This window comes from Megalobrama amblycephala, linkage group LG2 (genome assembly GCF_018812025.1).
Source record: "Megalobrama amblycephala isolate DHTTF-2021 linkage group LG2, ASM1881202v1, whole genome shotgun sequence".
Taxonomy (NCBI): domain Eukaryota; kingdom Metazoa; phylum Chordata; class Actinopteri; order Cypriniformes; family Xenocyprididae; genus Megalobrama; species Megalobrama amblycephala.
In genome coordinates, this window is record NC_063045.1 from 58,451,863 (window position 1) to 58,473,527 (window position 21,665).

The 21,665-nt window shown below is 36.3% G+C and overlaps 1 protein-coding gene across 1 annotated transcript in view; it reads right to left on the reverse strand.

The window, feature by feature from the left end:
• Positions 1-21,310, reverse strand: part of epb41l4a (erythrocyte membrane protein band 4.1 like 4A) — a 56,292-nt gene extending 34,982 nt beyond the window's left edge. The window contains 2 exon segments of the mRNA XM_048181239.1: positions 1,300-1,404; positions 20,806-21,310. Coding sequence (XP_048037196.1) covers positions 1,300-1,404; positions 20,806-20,904 — 204 coding nt within the window. The 5' untranslated portion in view covers positions 20,905-21,310.
• Between the last annotated feature and the right edge of the window lie 355 nt (positions 21,311-21,665).

The window sequence follows — 21,665 nt, forward strand, 5'->3', positions numbered from 1 at the left end:
TACGGCGTGCCTCTCGCCCACCTCATGCTCAGTAATAAATCCAGGTTCATGGGACAGGGCCCGGAAGGCACTGTGGGAAACACCTTTCTGACACAACACTGCACTTTGCCTTACCCAAAATTTGGCCCCTGGGTAAACCTTACCAGCTTGACCTCAGATGTGACCCTTAGGACCTCATGACCAGTTAATGGTTTAACAAACTTTCTTAAAGGAACAGTGCCCAAAAGAAGATATTTTGAAGAATGTTGGTAAACAAACAGACTTTTTTGTTGATTTCCCGTATACACTCTTAAAAATAAAACGTAGGAGTATCGTTAGCTTAGACGCCTCTCGCGGTTCAAACAAATAGGGATGTGCAACAAACTCAAGCTCCTCTTCTCTTATTTCAAAATCCTCTGATATTTCTTGTTAAAATTTCTAGTTTTAGACTTGTAATTCGTGACCAGTGTTTTGTTTTTTTCTATCCTCTGTGATTCCGCATTCGTCATTACGTCACGCGTCGGGTCAGAGGTCATTCTTCCGCCGCAAATCGATCTGTACGGCCATTTGCCGGAAGCTAGTTATTATAGGAAACTCAAGTTTAATACTTTTCTTTTTGCAAAAACCCAATCGCTTCGCTTCAGAAAGCCTTTATTAACCCCCGGAGCCGAGTGGAGTACTTTGTTGATGGACGGATGGATGGATGCACTTTTTTGGTTCAAAATCTGGCCCCCCCTTCACTGCCATTATAAAGCTGGGAAGAGCTGGATATTTTTAAATATATCTCAGATTTTATTCATCTGAAAGAAGATAGTCATATACACCTAGGATGGCTTGAGGGTGAGTAAATCATGGGATCATTTAAATTTTTGGGTGAACTATTCCTTTAAGTGAGAACCATTTTTTCTTAGTGCAAAGAACATTTTAATAATCTGAAGAACCTTTTTTCCACTATAAAGAACCTTTTGTTCAATCTTCTCGGAACCATAGATGCCAAAAAAAAGAGCCTTTATTTTGGATAAAAAAATTGAGTGGAAGTCAATGGAAACCAAAACGTTTGGTTACCAACATTCTTTAAAATATATTCTTTTGTGTTCTGCAGAAAAGAAGTCATACAGATTTTAAACGACATGAGGGTGAGTAAATGATGACAGAATTTGCATTTATGGGTGGACAATCCTTATCCTTTTTTTGGAGTTTTTATGTTCAATCATACATTTTTGGTACATGACATGAGGGTAAATGAGAGTAAATGATACCAGAATCTTAATTTTTGGGATGATCTGTTTCTTTAAGAGTTGATAATCTTCAAGCACTCACCGTTTGATGACTGTGGTCGCAATAGCGAAGCCCAAAATACTCAGTTTCGGCGAGGTTCACGTGATTGAACGCATAATCCAGCACTACAGAACCTTTGGTTGTTTTCTGTGGAGAAATTAGAAATGCATTAGAAATGTCATCATGAACATACTGTTTTCATAATAATGCAAGCAACATCAAAGTTACGAGCTCGGCTGGGCTGGACTGCATCTCTCCTGAGGATCTGCTGACAGTGAGAGGCGGGTTTGTGGCTTTGTTCTCTGATTTAATACAGCGCTTGACAGGTTACTTTCAACCACAAACCACACATATGATAAATGACCCGTGCACACACCAGTTAAAGCATAAAAACACACACCACTAATGCCAATAAAGTTGAGCATGACTAAGGTAAATAGAGGTAAAAAGGAAAAACAATGACTAAACCTGCTATTACATGACACTCTGTCTGATCATCTACCCCTTGTTTTTGAATATTTTAGCTCTAAAGCCAACTTCATTTTTTTACGCGTAGGCTAGTGTACATGCACAGTTGAATGCACAGCCTTGCAAAGTAAACTTCATTTGACTCGTACGCACACGCATGCGCAGTTTTGAGCAATCTCTCACCACGAATTACAGAAAAATTTAATTAGAGGCAGATTTAAAACATTTAAATTGTACCTGCCATAATTCCAAAAAAACCTAAACCAGTTCGGCCCTGTTCTAGTAAATTCATGCAACAAGTACGTTACCACCAATAAAAGCTTTACTATGGTAATAAATCTTCAGTGTTTATGTGACATCTCTGCTGATAGTTGTGCAACTGCAGCTCACACGAATGACACACGTCAGCTCATATGACACAAGGTGAGTGAGAGGAAACCTGCAGGAGTTTCTCCATGCTGGGAGTGTGTGTGTGTTTGTGTATGCTGTAAGAACACACACACGTATAAAACACACAAAGGATTTGGCGCATATTCAGTGTTTTGCAGCTCCACACAGACATATGTCATGATCGCTCCTATTACAGGCTGCAGGGTGAAACACAATGAACTTCACATCTGAAACACTATATACAACAGCAAACCCACAGGACTGAAATATCACACACAAGATCTCTTTAACATCTCCTAGACAGAGATGAGATTAAATGGAGAAAGTTTTAGTTTTTATTTAGATTTAATTTATTTTCAGTTTTATCTCTCCGCAGTTCAAACACTGATTGAATGATTACATGAGATATGATGCATTTCATTTCTTTTAACATACCTTCTGATGTTCATTTATGTTTAGTTCATGCTATAACTAGTAGTAAAGAGGAAGAGATGATCCGTTCATGTGCTGCTTGAACTGAGAAGTCACGCCACATTAAAGAGAGTCAAAACCTGACATAAAAAAGTGACATAAATTTAAAGCCCAGACTTTGTTTCATGTGAAAAGTAACAAATCAAATAGGGCAGGGACAATAAATCGATTCATCTCGATTCATGGATCGATTCTGAGATGTTCCGAATGCATCGCTGTTAAATTCTGAGATTTAACAGCAGATGGTGCTCTAGCCTAGTTTTTATCCACACACTCAAATGCTCACGAAGAAGAGCGCTTGTGCATTCGGATGTGTACTTGGATGAAGGCTTTTATGACAATTATGAGATTAATGTAAACAGCCCACTGCAAACACCCTTGTAATTCACTTTAAAGGTGCCGTAGAATGTCTTTTCAAAAGATGTAATATAAGTCTAAGGTGTCCCCTGAATGTGTCTGTGAAGTTTCAGCTCAAAATACCCCATAGATTTGTTTTAATAAATTTTTTTAACTGCTTATTTTGGGGCATCATTAACTATGCGCCGATTCAGGCTGCGGCCCCTTTAAATCTCTCGCTCCCTGCCCTTCCGAGCTCTCGACTATAAGTGCAGTTATACAGTGCATAAACAAAGTTCACACAGCTAATATAACCCTCAAATGGATCTTTACAAGATGTTCGTCATGCATATTGCATGCATGCGTCGGATCATGTGAGTATAGTATTTATTTGGATGTTTACATTTGTTTTCTGAGTTTGAGTCTGTGCTCTGTGGCTAACGGGCTAATGTTACACTGTTGGAGAGATTTATAAAGAATGAAGTTGTGTTTATGCATTATACAGACTGCAAGTGTTTAAAAATGAAAATAGCGACGGCTCTTGTCTCCGTGAATACAGTAAGAAACGATGGTAACCACATTTAACAGTACATTAGCAACATGCTAACGAAACATTTAGAAATACAATTTACAAATATCACTAAAAATATCATGTTATCATGGATCATGTCAGTTATTATTGCTCCATCTGCCATTTTTCGCTATTGTTCTTGCTTGCTTACCTAGTCTGATGATTCAGCTGTGCACAGATCCAGACGTTAATACTGGCTGCCCTTGTGTAATGCCTTGAACATGGGCTGGCATATGCAAATATTGGGGTCATACATATTAATGATCCCGACTGTTACGTAACAGTCGGTGTTATGTTGAGATTCGCCTGTTTTCCGGAGGTCTTTTAAACAAATGAGATTTATATAAGAAGGAGGAAACAATGGAGTTTGAGACTCACTGTATGTCATTTCCATGTACTGAACTCAATTTTTGTAAATTCAATGTAAATTCAATTTTTGATTGTAGGGCACCTTTAACCTTTTCAAACTTTATGAATTATTATTTTATAGAAGGTTCAAGTGGTGTGAGTAAGGAATTGGAAGCAAGCAGAGTACGACTGTTTTTAAAGCACGCAGTGCCATCTGCTGTTAAAAACTAAGCTCGGAATCGATTCGAGAGAGAATTGTGATGTATTCAGAAAATCTCAGAATCGATTCAGAATCATTTCTCGATTCGCGATTCAATGATTTACTGTCCCATTATTAGATGGGATGTGAGCGACAAATAATGTTTAGTGAAGTTTTGTTCATGCATCAACTGAAAAGAGTGTAGACTAAAAGATCTTGGTTCATCAAAATGAAGATTGTTTGAGATTGAGCTGTCATGTTTATGTACTGACACAGTCAAAACACACCATCGGAGCAGTGCTAATTAAATGTCATTATTTTGGTGATTGATTTTGGCCCTACAAAACTGATACAGTTGAAATAGAAAATGCATTTTTGACCAAATATTTTCGGTTGCTGAAATTTCTGTGCATCACTCAGGGTGCACGGGTTTCCGCAACAACCATGTACTAAAAATGGAAACGTTTTTCCTTTGTGTTTTCCGTGTACAGAAAACAACATTGTCAAAGCGATCCCCGTTCACACGGATCCGCGAAAATGACTAAAACACTGTATTATGCTGCCAGGCCAGTAGGTGGCGATGTCACTTTGTAAAGAAACACTACGCGCCTATACACATAAAGAATATCGGCCAATATATCGATATCAGACTTTTTTTGACTCCCGAATATTGGCATCAGCCCCCCAAAACCCCTATCGGTCAGGCTCTAAATTAAACGTCATTATTTTAGTCAATGATTTCGGCCCTCAGTTGAAAAACGAAAATGCATTTTTGACCAAATATTTTCGGTTGCCGAAATTTCTGTGTATCACTCAGGATGTGTTTACGCAACAACAATGTACTAAAAATGGAAATGATTTTTCTTTGTGTTTTTCGTGTACAGACGATGTTGTCAAAACAATCCTCATTCACACAGATCCACAAAATCGTATAAAAACACTGTATTATGTTGCCAGGACAATAGATGGCGATGTCACTTTGTAAAGAAACACTATGCACCTATAGACGAAACACGTAATACACATGCGCATGACGTCACCATTTTCACAAACGTACGTTTTTGTGGATTACAAGGAGATAATAACGGTATCGTTTTCAAAAGATTGTGCTTTCAGGCCACCAAAACGCCACTGTCGTGTAAATGAACAGCCAAAACGCATAAAAAGTTAGTTAAAAACGGTGTTGTGTAAATGCCCCCTAAAAGTCAACTTTACAGTTGCAAAAACTGACCATGGTATGAAAACAACAGTAAACTCTGCATTTATTTTTCTATAAATAGTTTTTTTTTTTACTATGCCGACTGAACAGAAGAGATCACTGCTCACAGATGATGTATGTTTAAGGAGCTCACGTTCCCACACTGCCGGTACCCGGTGGCGAAATATCTATCAAAGCTGAACTCGCAGAGGGAACACAGGTACGGCCTTACCAGGGAAAAACCCCCCATTGTGTGTGACCTCTGATGTCAGTGTCGTAATTCAAATCCCAAAAGCCCAACGGGAGGAGAGGTGAATATGACAAACCGCAAACTCGCTGCTGAGTCCAAAGGGTCCCGGCACGAACGCGGCCAGGAAAGATCCTCCTAAAACATGCCTTCCACATTCCTGCCATATCACTCTTCCCGATAAGACATTAGTGCTGGTCAGGGTGGGAATGTTAAAATAACAGGGAAGAGTGAAATGAATAGATAGGAAATGTATTTCCTTGTGTTGAGAAATGCTGCTTGGCATCGGCAACTTTCCCACTTACTGTAGATAAAAATGATACAATAGAAGGGCAAAGCTTTTCTGTGCTGGGAGAGAAACTTAAGCCGCCACATTATATATAATGCCCACGTCTTTTTATTTTCATCAGATAGTAATGTTGATAAACCCACAACAGATTAGTGTTCATATGCATTATCAAATGTACCCTTATAACAGCCCTATATTGAGTGGCATTTGGAAAAAGTTAAAGCCGTGTAATGCATTTTAAATCCTAACACACAGAGAAATTGGTAACACACACTATATACATATACATATAGTAAAATTATACATACTGCATTTTGCAATAGTAGTATGATTAATGTGTTAGTATGGCATTCTTTCTGAACACAGTCTTTGTTCATAATTCCAGATTTGGAAGTAAATAAAAAGAGCACAAGCATAGATCTAATAAATTAAGATGAATCTGTGGTGGTAAACGGCCTTTTGCATCAATTTCAGACTGTCAGGAAGACAGATGAGCTAATGAAGAATGAGACTGAGATTGTAAAGGTTTGTTTACTGAAAGCAGAAAGTGAAGCGCAGCAGGCGTCGTGTGTCTGATAACACAAGCTAATCAAATGAAAGCCTGATTGTGGTATTATGTCCAAAAGCACACAAAGAAGATTACCTCATTAACACAATCCGACTCAAGTCCACCTACAAACACACAACCTGGAAAACATGCACAATGTGCACAAAAAACGTTTGCACTTTTTCAAATACTCTCCCAGCATCATCCAGTTTTGTTTACATTTCATTTTGCAAATGCAATTCTTTTTCTTTCTTTCATGTGATTTGGGGGTGAAATATGACCCGGACAAGTTCTTGACAGGTTTCTTCAGACCCATCCTCGTATGTGACTGATAATGGCAGCGTGAGAGATTCTGAAGGTTTGATCATTTAAGGCATTCTTTGAAACAATTAACTCCCTCTGACATGCCCTGCTGTCCCCATAGTAACGGGGTCACTACATTAACGAGACCTGACCATCTGCTGCTGCCGGCTGTATGGGTGTGGCAGTGACTCAGTGTGTGTGTGTGTGTGTGTGTGTGTGTGTGTGGTGCCGATATCCCCATCAGCAGATGTTCCTTCACTCCTCCAGGGACCAGAAAGAGCCTAAATGGATGAATCTGACGAAACCTGTCAGGAGCATGTCCAGGTCACATTTCACCCCAAACTCAAGAGAAAGAAAAAAGAAATCATATTTTGCATAAAAATATGAAGCCTTTTTTCATGACAATTAAACACATGTCAAGCCCAAAATTCTTGGAGGAAGAACCATGAGATAATATTTTGAGAAAAAAAATCTTTCTCTTCAAACTCAAGATAAAGAAATTATATTATTTGCTTAAAGAAAATAAAGCCTTTTTAAAAATATTTTTGCATAAATAAAATTGAGACTTTTTCCATGACAATTAAACATGTTAGGAATTCTTTGCGAAAGAATCTTGAGAAAATTTCTTTGTGAAAGAATCTTGGGAAATTTCTTTCGCAAAGAACTCGAGAGAAAAAAGAAACTGTTTTGCATAAAAATGAAGCATTTTCATGACAATTAAACACATTAAGCCCAAAATTATTTGAGTAAGAATCTTGAGAAAAATTCTTTGCGAAAAAATCTTGAGAAAATTATTTTGCATAAAAATGAAGTCTTTTGACCAAAACTAAACTCAATAAAATGTACCCTTCAGTTTCTCCATTATGTGATAGATGTAAGAGCTCAGATGGCACGCATGCTCATACTTTTTGGTTTTGCCTTGAGATTTCTGAGTTTTGGAAGAATATTTTTCGGTGGTATTCAAATGTTTTTGGAGAAAATATCAGTCCAGACTTTGAATTAGCTTTGCTTGGGTGTTCTGACCCTACACTAGCATTAACACATTCTCAGCAATTGTCTCTTATGTTCGGTATGGTGGTAGCTAAAAGGGTGATTTTGATGGAGTGGAAGTCCACTTTACCGCCCAGTTTTCATAAATGGTTGGCAGAGATGGTTGCCGCCCTCAAGCTCGAAAAGATTCGCTTTTCCAGGATCGATGCTTCTAAAAAATTTGATATAATCTGGGACCTTCCTTAGGTATCTTTTTAAGAGTTGAATTTGCCTGAGCATTCATGTAAATGGATAAATTCACTGATGTATTTCTTCACTTCATGTTTTGTTTATGTTTGATTACGTATGTTAGGTGTTTTTTTTCATTGTATCTGGTGCCTGTTCGTGGGGGGTTCTCTTTTGTTTGTTTCTTTTTTTTTTAGGTTTTTTTTTTGTGTATTGTATATTTTTGTATACATTGAGACTTTCATCTGTTTTATGTTTATATAAAAACTGTTATAAATAAAATTATATAAAAAAAAAAGTCTTTTCATGACAATTACACATTACACAAAACACATTAAGCCCAAAATTCATTAAGAATCTTGAGAAAATTATTTGAAAAAGAATCTCTCTTCAAACTCAAAATAAAGAAAGAAGAAATTATATTTTGTATAAAGAAAATTAAACCATTTTCGTGACAATTAAACACATTAAGCCCAAAATTTTGATGGACAATGTGAAAAAATTAATTATTTTAATTGTGAAAGTAACTATATAATGGAAGTATTTGTTGTACTTCCTTAAATTTATTATTAACTTAATAATAATAAAAAAATACTATTAAACTCTTGAAAATGATCCAGGATAATGAGAATGACCAAAAAAAACCTTAAAAGATTATTTTGTTCTACATTTCATTTAATTCCATTGAGATTCACTGAAAGCTCTGCTTTGAGAAGTCACAAGAGATACAAAGATATAAAACTCTGTCATCATCTCAGTGGGATGTGAGTGTGTTTCAATGATTAAACACAACAGAAATGCCACTTCTCTTCTGGTTTTTGCTGTAAACGGTCCAGATGTCTGAAACCCCCCGTACGGTGGTGTCACAGACCCTCCCAGTTTCCATAGTTACTCAAAAATAAAGACAAAGATGCGACACACGGAGCAGCACTGGGGTACGCCTGCACTTTCAACACAACACCGGCTCTGAGGCGGCTCTTTGACAAGCTCGGTCTTGAGTCACACTGGAAACGCTGTATTGTTAACCAGCAATTTTACAAGCGGTTAACATTCTTCTGTGAATGCAAACAATAAGTAGGTTAAAAAACAGGATCCTCTAAAGGACGTAACATGGTATAGAAGGTAATATAATGGTACTTTGATATACACTAATGGTTCCAAAAGGGGGTTTTGCAGTGATGCCATTTTTGGTTCCACCAAAGAACCTTTCAGTGAAAAGAACTATTTTTTCCTTAGTGTGAAGAACATTTTAATCTAAACATTCTAAAGCACCTTTTTCCCCTATAAAGAACCTTTTGTGGAATGGAAAGGTTCCATAGATGTTAAAGGTTCTTCAATGAACCATCAAAAACAAAATCATGTTCTCAACATATTCAAAAACCCCCACAATGACTAGAGGAAACACACAGTACATTCCAGCCTTTGCAATCAAAGGCTGAGGAACTCGCACACAAACAAACACACCAAACACTGATAACACTCACTTTGAGCTCCAAACCAAACACATTAACCAAAGTTGAAAGATGAAGCAAAATTAAATGCAACTCAAACAGGAAACGTGAATAAATAAAACCGACACACGTGTTTACTTGGAAGAAACTGACAGGAGAGCAAAATCACAACTGAGATTACATGTCCTACACAGCAGCGAGATTAAATGGAGACTTCTGCAGGAGTTTTGTACTTCTCAGATGTTTCTGCTGAGTAAAACACCACAGTAATCTCACATTTGCCAAGATCCCAAAATTTGCAAACTAAAGTCAGAGATCTCAATCTGAACTCAAACAATCCTTATTAAATGCTCTTAGCTGCTGCCTTTCATTTTATTTAGAACGTAAAGGCCTGTTCACACCAAGAAGGATAACTATAAATATATCTATAATGATAACATTATTAGCGTCCACACCAGCGGACAATATCGTTCTGTTAATTCTTTTGTGGCGTCAATTCACCAAAAGCCAAGGTATGACGAACTCCGAAGTGTGTGCGGTGCATATAAAGATGAATCGCATATAGTTTTGATCATGACCCAGCAAATTAGATAGCTATAGACCACTGTTAAGAATGAAGGACTTTTCAAGGACTTCACACAGCCTTTTCCAGCACTTCAAAGCTCAAAAATTTGAATATTATACAATTTAAATGTTATTTTTAATCTGTCAAAGATTGTCCCCATTTGTAAAACTAAAAGTTTCACGATATATAAAAAAAGTAACATTTGGCGAAAAACAAACACTTATTTTACAATTTAAAGGTGCCATCGAATTGAAAATTTAATTTACCTTGGCACAGTTGTATAACAAGAGTTCAGTACATGGAAATGACATACAGTGAGTCTCAAACTCCATTGTTTCCTCCTTCTTATATAAATCTCATTTGTTTAAAAGACCTCCGAAGAACAGGCGAATCTCAACATAACCGACTGTTACGTAACAGTCGGGATCATTAATATGTACGACCCCAATATTTGCATATGCCAGCTCATGTTCAAGGCATTAGACAAGGGCAGCCAGTATTAACGTCTGGATCTGTGCACAGCTGAATCATCAGACTAGGTAAGCAAGCAAGGACAACAGCGAAAAATGGCAGATGGAGCAATAATAACTGACATGATCCATGATTACATGATATTTTTAGTGATATTTGTGAATTGTCTTTCTAAATGTTTCGTTAGCATGTTGCTAATGTACTGTTAAATGTGGTTAAAGTTACCATCGTTTCTTACTGTATTCACAGAGACAAGAGCCGTCGCTATTTTCATTTTTAAACACTTGCAGTCTGTATAATTCATAAACACAACTTCATTCTTTATAAATCTCTCCAACAGTGTGTAATGTTAGCTTTAGCCACAGAGCATAGCCTCAAACTTCATTCAGAATCAAATGTAAACATCCAAATAAATACAATACTAACAGGAATCGATGCATGCATGCAGCATGCATGACGAACATCTTGTAAAGATCCATTTTGAGGGTTATATTAGCTGCGTGACCTTTGTTTATGCACTGTTTAAGGCAAGCGCAAGCTCCGTGGGCGGGGAGCGCGAGCATTTAAAGGGGCCGCAGCCTAAATCGGCTCATAGTTAATGATGCCCCAAAATAGGCAGTTAAAAAAATTTAATTAAAAAAATCTATGGGGTATTTTGAGCTGAAACTTCACAGACACATTCAGGGCACACCTTAGACTTATATTACATCTTTAAAAAAGACATATAATTACTACTATAACCAGTAGATGGCGGCAGAGAAGCACTTATTGGCTCATTAGCATTTTCCACTCCTTGATATATATTTGTTCACACATTTTGTTTTTGAATTTATTTTTAGAGATTATCAAATCCCTATTATAACATTAAAAATCTATTTCTAAATCTATCTATCACTTTTTGCAATGAAGTGTATATTTATAGGAAAGGTCAAGTTCTCATTAAAAACGAAAACTTTTCTTCACAGACAGTGACACAAATACACAGACAGCGACTAAAGAGCGCTTAATTTATAATCACTGAAGCTGTCAGTCAGAGTGCGAAAACTCAATGAATCTGACTAAACTTCATAATAAATCTTTTATTTAAATTGTGTCTCCACTTTCTTTGTTATACTGAGAGGATTTGTGCACGTATAAAACTTAGTAAACGTGTTTAACATAGACACAGTTTCGAGAGAAACTGAGCGGATTCTCACTACCGGTAACTTAAACACCCCTGATTGGTTGTTATTTTCAACAGAAATGGCTGTGATTGGCTACAATACTCAACACATCTGAAGCACAATTAAACTTACATGATACGAATATAACAACCAGGGGTGCGTTCCCGAAAGCATCGTTGGTGAACTATGGTCGTAAGTCCCATTGAACTCTATTGGTAACGACGGAACTTACGACCATAGTTCGCTTTGGGAAACGCACCCCAGATCACTTTGAATTTACTTGCGTTTCTCTTTTATTAAATAATTATAAATTATATGTTACAAGTAGTAATATAGCTCCATTAATCATGCAATAAAAATATATTACTTTGCACTTGACCTGACCAGGCAGCCAAGGTATGACAGCCGCCACACCCTGTGCCATACCCAATTGACACCCCTTCGTCTGCTGCTTTAAATTCTCAAGCTCTTTAAAGTCAGGATGGATTCTGATTGACTGTCAATGTTTTTATCATTCATCAGCTAGGAAAAAATTCTTCTGAAAGTGATTCCAATGATATTGATTCTCTGTGCCGTTATCATTGTAGTTGTGGTGTGGACTGATATTCTTTTACATTCAAAATGATTTTTAGAACTATATCTGTATCGTTATCATTATAGTTATCGTCCTTGGTATGAACAAGCCTTAAATGTACTAAATTAAACAGAGAAGTAAGTTTCGTAGTTCTTTAATACTGAAATACAGAAGAAATACATGACATTTCCCAACTACTGGATTTGAGTTTATGATTCTAGTATTCTAGTCTACAGATCAAGAAATAGAATATTCAATGTTTCTCTGGGAACCAAAACCCAGAAACCACATCTCTGTGGAGCTCTGCGCTTTGGGAAAGTTTTAGCACGGCAGACGGATTTAAAATTAGACTCCAGCATCAGTAATAATTCATATGCATGAGGCTTGTTGAAATACACTTGAGACTGTCGCTGGAAATTTCAGCTTGATGACGGATGAGCATTTCTGAAAGCCTTTGTTGAATGCTTGAATTCGACATCGGAAGAAACTTACCAGGGCCATTACCAAACTAAAGACTGATGCAGGTAGTTTTCAGTGTGACACGATTCGCTGCTCAGAATAACCCGCAGCCAAGCAGTTGATCTGGAAAGACTCTTATCAAAGATGAAACGTTTGAATAAAGCATAAAAGAATGACAAACCGACCTTATTATTTTAGACTGCCTTCTAGAATTCAAATCTCAAACGGAGCATTGATGTAAATTTGATGAGCACCTCAATCAGCTCAATCAACTAAATAATTAGCGTTCTTAATGCTGACGGTGGTTCATTTAAGGGTGTTTCTGCACTGAATCATGCCGTATGCTCACTTTGAAGGAATGTGTCTGTAGTGATCAGTGTTGATTCTGCGTTTGACAGGAGAGATTACGACCCTCATTGTGACTAAAGAAAGCAGAGATTATTCCCATTTCTTTTCTCGCTCCTTCAAATGCCTGTTAAATCCTCTGACCTCAGCTGACACACAAACACTGCTGACACCCAATCCGCAGATGGTTTTCGCATTTCTGCACCAATTTGGAACCAAATTGGCAGAATTCTGTAGAAATTAAGTGGATTTAAATGTTTAAAAAGCGGGACTGAGAAACCTACACTCTTACTGGTGGCTGAAATCACAAATAAACTCAACAAAATATCTAACAAACAAACAAACAAAGATATGCAGAACTGAATTGCATTCATGATGCTCTAACAGTAGAGCATTGCACTAGCAATGCCAAAGGTCATGGGTTCAATTCCCAGGGAATGCACGAACTGATCCAACGTATAGCTTGAATGCAATGCAAGTTGCTTTGAATACAAGCAATCTGTCAAATGCATAATTGTAAATTGTGAATTACAGACAATCCAATTCTGTTTATGTGGGGTTTTGCATGCAAAGATTCTGACTATCAATAATCCATTAGTAGTTTGACTTCCTTATGAGTGAAACACTGACGCTTTCAAAACATTGATCTGTTTGTTTGAGCAGCCCGACATGTTGGCTTCAGTTTGGGGGCGGGACTATCTGTTTGATTGACCAATTCTATTTAGCGCAGAAATGACAAAACAAAACAGTCCACCTGAATGAATCTAAATTGAATTAATCCAAATTAACGAATCTAAAATATGTGCCCATTCATCAGGTTTATGAAGGATGATTTTAATTCTTAAAAGCAATGTTTAGGCAACCCCTATGAGATTAAGTGTGTTTCAACCGAACACCTTGATACTAATTGTTTTTAATGACTGATTTCACCCAATTACCTGTGAGATGAGATTTCTCAGTGGAATGTGGTATGACAGGCTCATGGGACGCAATGGACAAAGAATATCAGGTTCTCTCTGGCACACTTGTATTCACTAAGGAAAAAGTATCATAAGTAATTCCATAGGTTTGTTTTGAATACCATGGTGATAGCATGGTATTCCTGATATCCACTGTAATAATAATTTAAAAAAACATTGAAAAATGCCATATAATTTTTCAGATGAATGGCTGCAGAGAATATCTGTGTGAATTCCTTTCTTGAATGAGATGTTGGCACAGCCAATAAAACATCTTTGGGCTGTCAGGGATTTCAGAGTTCAGGTTTGGAGTCTGTCTGTGCCTGTCTCCGAAACACCCATAAACCTAAGCACTACATCACACAAACACACACACGTGTACATGTACACACAGAAACAAGAACACACATAATCCCAGAAACACTAATATGTAATATCTAAATGAAGACAGATTTCTATTTCTCATATATTAGGGTCATTCTGTGGCAACTCAGCCAGGCTCAAATTTTGTTCATATTTTTCTGAAGAAAGACAAACATAAATAGTGATGAAAGCCAAAATATTAAATGCAATAGATCAATATTTACTGTGTAATCCACTATTTTGTAGAGGGGGGTCAAAATGACAATTTTCACCTAAAACAAATTACAGGGGGGGAGAAAATGACATTAGAAAGATGGCAGCAATATAATTTTATTTTTACACATACATCTATTAGTAAATGATGTTGTCTTTAGCAATTCTTATTGCATTATATACCAACAGTGACAGTTCAAAAATGGGGAGAAGCACTTTTATCCCCACAAAGTTGGCATGTCTGTAACTCAGGAAGCATTAAAGATATCTCAATGCCCTTTTAGATTCTGGTTCTTAAACTTTTCTTTTGGCATGTTCATTTTTAAGGCCCTATACAGTTTATTTCCAGAAATATGTAGATCTAAATGTGGCTCTATGTGCAAATTGTCAAAATTTTCCCATTTTCATTTCATGGTGGTGACTTGTTTGCATACAGCTGATACTTATTGTACTGAAAGAGTAATGTCTGAAGAACAAATAATGTTCAGAAATAATGTTAAAAAGTGACCCACGTTTGGTTTTTGACAACTGAATGTGTGTACAATTTACAAATTTACTCATGGAGCCACACTGGGATCCCCATATATCTGGGATTGAACCATATAAGGCCTTTAAATTGAAGATACCAAAAGGAAAGTTTCAAAATCTAAAAGGATATTAAGATATTTTTAATACTTCTTCAGTTACAGGCATGCAAAAAAAAGTGTTTTTTCCCATTTTTGAACTGTCACTGTTGGCATATAACGCAAGAAAGATTGATAAAGTAAACAGATTTAACTAATAGACCTACCAATCTCTGTTTAAAAATAAAATAATGCTGCTGCCATCTTTCTAAAGTCATTTTTACACCCCTCTAATTTGGCTCCAAATCTCAGTAAATACTCGTCCCGGCATTTGCTTTCTTCACTATTAATGTTTGTCTTTCTTTAGAAAAAATATGAACAAAATAAAAAATTTAAGCCAAGGAAGTTTCCGAAAATTTGGTTGATTTGACACGGAATGATCCAAAGGCTAAAAATATTCAAAAAGTTCGGGGTCAGTAAGATTTTTATGAAAGAAATCAATACTTTTATTCAGCAAGGACACATGAAAAGTGACAGAAAATGCATTTATAATGTTACAAATGGATTCTATTTCAAATAAATGCTGTTATTTTGAACTTTCTATTCATCAAAGAATCCTGAAAAAAAATGTATCACCTTTCCACAAAAATATGAAGCAGCACAACTGTTTTCAACATTGATAATAATAATCAGAAATGTTTCTTGAGCAGCAAATCAGCATATTAGAATGATTTCTGAAGGATCATGTGACACTGAAGACTGGAGTAATGATGCTGAAAATTCAGCTTTGATCACAGAAATAAATTACATTTTAAAATATATTCAAATAGAAAACAGTTCTTTTAAATTGTAATAATATTTTTCAATATTACTGTATTTCTGATCAAATAAATGCAGCCTGGGTGAGCATAACCCTTCTTTAAAACTTTACAATGCATTAATTGCTTTTCCAATTGAAGAAATTTGTCAGAGATTTAGTTTACCATGGGGAAAAGCTGATGCACAAAAACACTCTCTATATGAGCTGCAAATACATGACGCTCTCTAGTCTGTGGTTTATTTCTGTCTCGCATGGCACATTGTCATTACGAGATGAGCACCAGATAATGGGCTTAAAAGGTCAGACTGCACAAAAAATAAAAACATTCAATAATTTCATTCTGTCCTCTTCTGGACTGTATAATTAGCTGATAGACTCGTGATGATTATTAACATGAGCCGTGAAATGTGTTTGCAGGTGAATAAGTAAAATAAAGCACACTCAGTTAGGATAACACTGAGACACAAGCCCATTTAGGAATCCCATTAAACACAACGATGAGGGATTTGATCCAGAGCTCGCATTAGTCTAACTCAAATCCAGCCAGAGGAAATCTGCTCATCTTATCACAGGGTTCCTCTGCCTTTGTCTGGAATGGCCGGCACACTCCCAAACGCCACACAACCCCCTCCACCCGCGCTGACAGGGTGGGTGTGGAGGACGAGGGTACTGGAACCAGCGACACACAGAGTAAATCCTAATACACGTTTCCCTGCCTTTCACTTTCTCTGTCTGTCGCTCCCCATACATAAGAGTACAATGGTATTACTAGGCTTTTGGACACTAACATGTTGGTAATACTATGGCATTCTTTGAAATCCCTTGGATACACACTTATATATATATATATATATATATATATATATATATATATATATATATATATACACTATATGTTAATATATATACACTATATTAGCATAGAGAAATATATATTTATGGAAATACTACATTTTCCATGTTTTATTGCGGTTGTACCAAATGACCTGATGTTTTGGGAGCAAGTGAAAACATACATTTTTTAAATAGTTAAGAGAGAGTTATTTATTTTCCACACGGCCATGTGGTCCTTTGCAGGTGCCTGAATGATGTCACATCCTGTCACATGATATTGACGGCATGACTTGATCCAAAATGGTCCCTTTATATTGGTTACTCCGAATGACATCAATGAAATTAATTTTTCCAGACATTATTTCTCATAACAAAGCAACGACTTCTACACATAATTTTAATACCATTTTGCACTATGTTGATATATGATGTTATAGAATCATGCCAGAATAAAAAAATATATACATTTATTACATTTTAAGATATTTTAATCACAAATGAAATGGCTGTATTGGCCTTTGGATGGTTAAACTGAATGACCTTTTGACACTTCAAAATCTTTAAAATACCTTTATATGTAGCAAAATATAATTAGTACAATTCTAGTTGTACTACCTTACATACTTCGGATGTCATATCATTGTTTTTTATTATTATTAATCAAAACAATTATGCATCATGTCATTGACCCATATATATATATATATATATATATATATATATATATATATATATATTTTATTATATTTATTTTTTTTTTTTTTTTTTCTCCAAGTAATTTCCATAAATATATTTCTGTTTATGTATATATATATATATATATATATATATATATATATATATATATATATATATTATACAGAAATATTTATGAAATTACTTGAGAAAAAAAAAAAAAAAAAAAAAAATAAAATATATATATATATATATATATATATATATATATGGGTCAATGACATGATGCATAATTGTTTTGATTAATAATATAAATTATATTTCCTTTTATTTTGTCTTTTTTGTCATCACTATTTTTTTCTCATTATTCTTAGTCATAAATAACTAGTAGTATTTTTTCAATATAACAGGGGAAAAATACTGTTTTTAATTTTTTTAAATTTAAAACATAAATTAAAGGCAGCACAACAAATACTACCATGACATATATAATTTAAAGTATTTAAATTACAGTTTTTCCCATTACAATAACGAGAATTTTGTGTTTTAAATGTTTAATAGTCATTAAAATAAACACTTTCTTAATTCCTTCTTTTTATTTTAGAGTGAAATGTGACCCAGAGATTCACTCAAATATGTGACATCATCACTAACATCACTATTGTGATGCCCTGTAGCTTTATACTGAACCCTTAAACTTCACAATGAACAGCTTTTATTAATCTTCTCGTGTTGAAAAGTGCCAAAGGACTTTATTGTTTAGAAAGCACAGCCATTCTCTCACAGGAAACACAATGGAGGAAGACGGTCTAAATCTCGCACTGGTCAGACCCTAAATAAACTATTCTCTTTGTCAAGACATTTCCAAATGTCAGGAGAGCATCACCTCGACAGAAGCACGGCCTTGCTGCTGTCTTTGTTTTGCAATGATGGAAACATGTGAGCTGTTCTGTTCCTCACGCACAACTACACACACCGCCGTCTGGGTCAGCTCAATGAGGCCTTTGTGTCGTGAGTGTGTGTGAACCGGTGAAGCATCTGAGCACATAAGCAAATGTGTGGCTTTGTAAGCACTTCCTAACAAATAAAACACTTAAATGCAAAAACACTATTTTTATTGCTCATATTTAGTGTTTAGTGCATGTGAACACACCTAACACTATTAAAGTTCAGCATGTGTGTCATTCTGCAGTGTTTGTGCTTCTACTAACTGTTCAGATTAAGCATTTTCACCTGCTGGACCAAAAAACAGGTGAAAAAATCCCACAGATGCACACCGTAAAAAAAAAAAACACCTAGGACCCACATAGCAACAACACCCTAGCTTAATATGTGGTATTAAAGGGGACCTATTATGCAAAATTCACTTTTATAAGGTGTTTGAACACAGATGTGTGTAAACAACCAGCCTATAATGGTAAAAATCCACCCACTCCTTCTATAATCCCCATAAATCATAAACAGATTTCCCCCTACTCTTACGTAAGCCCCGCCCACAACTTGTGCGGAATCTGCCCTATTAGCTTAGCTCCTCCCCTCAGTGAGCTGTACACAGTCCGCCATGTTTATCTCCTCGCCAGAGCATTTAACAGCAGCATTCAATTAAGAAATGTATTCTTATTAAAACTGCTAAAGTTATTTAATCAAGAGCAGTGGGTGATTTTCTGTTTTTCTTTTGTTGTTTGGTTCATATTAACAGCAGCAGGTTCTGTATATTACGCTGCTGTCACTTTAATTCACAGATCTAATACACACTTGTGATTTCTTTCCCTGCTGTTTACGTTCACAGACATAACCGACTGTGTTTGTGAACTTTGTGTGTTTTTAACATAACCTTGTGTGTATTTGACGGTTTAAGCGCAATAAGATGTGTAAGAGAAATCAGTTTAATACTCATGGGATGCGCCGTCTGACAGCCAGCTTTCTGCACGCGTGCTTCAGATGTGTGCGCTCAGGAAACCATATATCAGAAGTTTAAACTGTTTAAACGCTTGCAAATAACTTTAATGATGACGAAGAACTGCAATGTTGTGAGCGTGGCCACGATAGAGATGATAATCAAACCGAAAGAGATGTTTTGTGAGTTTTTGGCAGAGTATCCGAGGCATGAGCTGTACAGGCTCCGCCCTCTTCTGGATAGAGGGTGGGGAGCAGCAGCTCATTTGCATTTAAAGTGACATGCACGAAAACAAAATGATTTTCATTGCACTCAAAAATGGGCATTTACAACATGGTATAATGAATGATCTGTAGGGTATTTTGAGCTGAAACCTCACAGACACATTCTGGAGACTTATAAAAAGGTCTCCTTTAAAGTCTTAGATTGTATGTGAAAATATCAAAATATCATTTGTATTTTTTTGCAAATGTCTTGATGGAGGGAGACAGAGCGTCACGCTCTAACATGCAGACAAGCATTACAGGCAACTGGACACTTTCATCAACTTTTATCTCAGACGTTCCTGTGGTTTGCAATGTCCATGACCTACATGCCTGGCAACGTGCAACAAACTAATACAAACTCTGACCACTTCACACTGTTGTTTTTACCTCCTCTCTGTAGATAGATATCAGCTAAAAGCTACAAAAACATGTTCAAACTCAAAATACTGCTCATTTTTCAATGTTATTATGGAGTCCTCATGTACGGTCCATTAAAGACTTGCTAAAGATCCTCCTGCTCTGCTGTCCATTAACAATTTAGAGCAAACGGCAATATGATATCTGATGTTACTCTGTTCAGAGAGTCAAACGTGCTGTAAAAGAGCAGTAATATACAACTTCAACCCATTTGTCCTGTATTAACTGACACCCTGGTTGAAATAAATGAGACTAGCTTATCAAATCTTCAACCATTGTGCATTGCCAGGCAAATAAAGTGAAATACGATCTAGAAGTTACTCAGGAAAAAGTCAAAGAAATAGGGATTAATGCATGAATCAGAAGTACTGTGACACATGTCCAAAATATGGTGAAACAATGGTGAACTAAGCAATCATGATACTTCTCAGTTCACTTACAGGCTTAATATTTAATAATTAACTGTTGTGCATTTAATAATATTCAATGTATAGTACTGCATATCGACATTTATGCATTTAACATTTGACAAAACCATCAGCCATATAATTAGGCCGTTCTCATTGTGTTTAACCAGATCATCTGGTTACTGTAATCTGGTTAACAGTGTGCTGAGCTCATGGGTTCTGGGTGTGGACCTCAACAATATGTACAGAACATTAAATATGGACACAAAATCATCTAATTTCATCACATGCTGCTTTGGAAACTACTACTATTATTTAACTACCATATATGAATACAATAACCATACTTTATTATATAAATTTCCATTATATTACTGTACTGCAAATATCTATCTATCTATCTATCTATCTATCTATCTATCTATCTATCTATCTATCTATCTATCTATCCAGTGTACTGGCACCCCGGATCAGTATAGTTCATCATTTCAGCATATATAAGTCCTTATGAAAGCATCTCCTACCTTTATTCCCTGCTGTTGAGTGGTTAAGATGAGCTTGGACTCATCCAGCAGCAGAACCTCACAGTAAAACTCCTCTTGAACTGAACAGAAACAACTCATCTTGAACTAGACAGAAGATCCCAACTGAGCAGCCTGTAGAAACCTCTCTTCTGCCGGAATGTTACAATCCATCAGGAGGAGATGTCAGCTCGTGTCCTCCTTTGTTAGCTACATATTATCCTCTTCATTCTTCACGCACATGATGTTTGCACCATCCAAATGTCCCATGTGAACTCATATGATGAATAAAGTCTATGTGTAAAGGCTCATCGCGCTGATGAAGTGAATCCCGAACCTTTCGACACGTTTTTGGTCTGGAGATGACTTTAGCTGGTGCTGTCGGGCTGGATTGATCAAAGTGTCCCATCAAAACCTCCTGATTCACCGAACGTGCTTCACTTGGATTCATGCTGTGTGTTGCCAAGCAGCCCGAGCGGCTGTTCATGTGTGACTCCTCCCACACACACACACACACACACACACACACACACACACACACACACACACACACACACACACACACACACACACACACACACACACACACACACACACACACACACACACACACACACACACACACACAGTGTGAGCGGGACTGTCCTGCCACCTGTTGGAAACTCAGAGCATCCTCTCGTGTCATTATGCTGTTAGTGATCTTTCTTTCTTTCTTTCTTTCTTTCTTTCTTTCTTTCTTTCTTTCTTTCTTTCTTTCTTTCTTTCTTTCTTTCTTTCTTTCTATTAATAATTATCATATTAAAATCAAATGATTTAATAAATAAATGTTACATAATAAATAATGTAAAATTATATATATATAT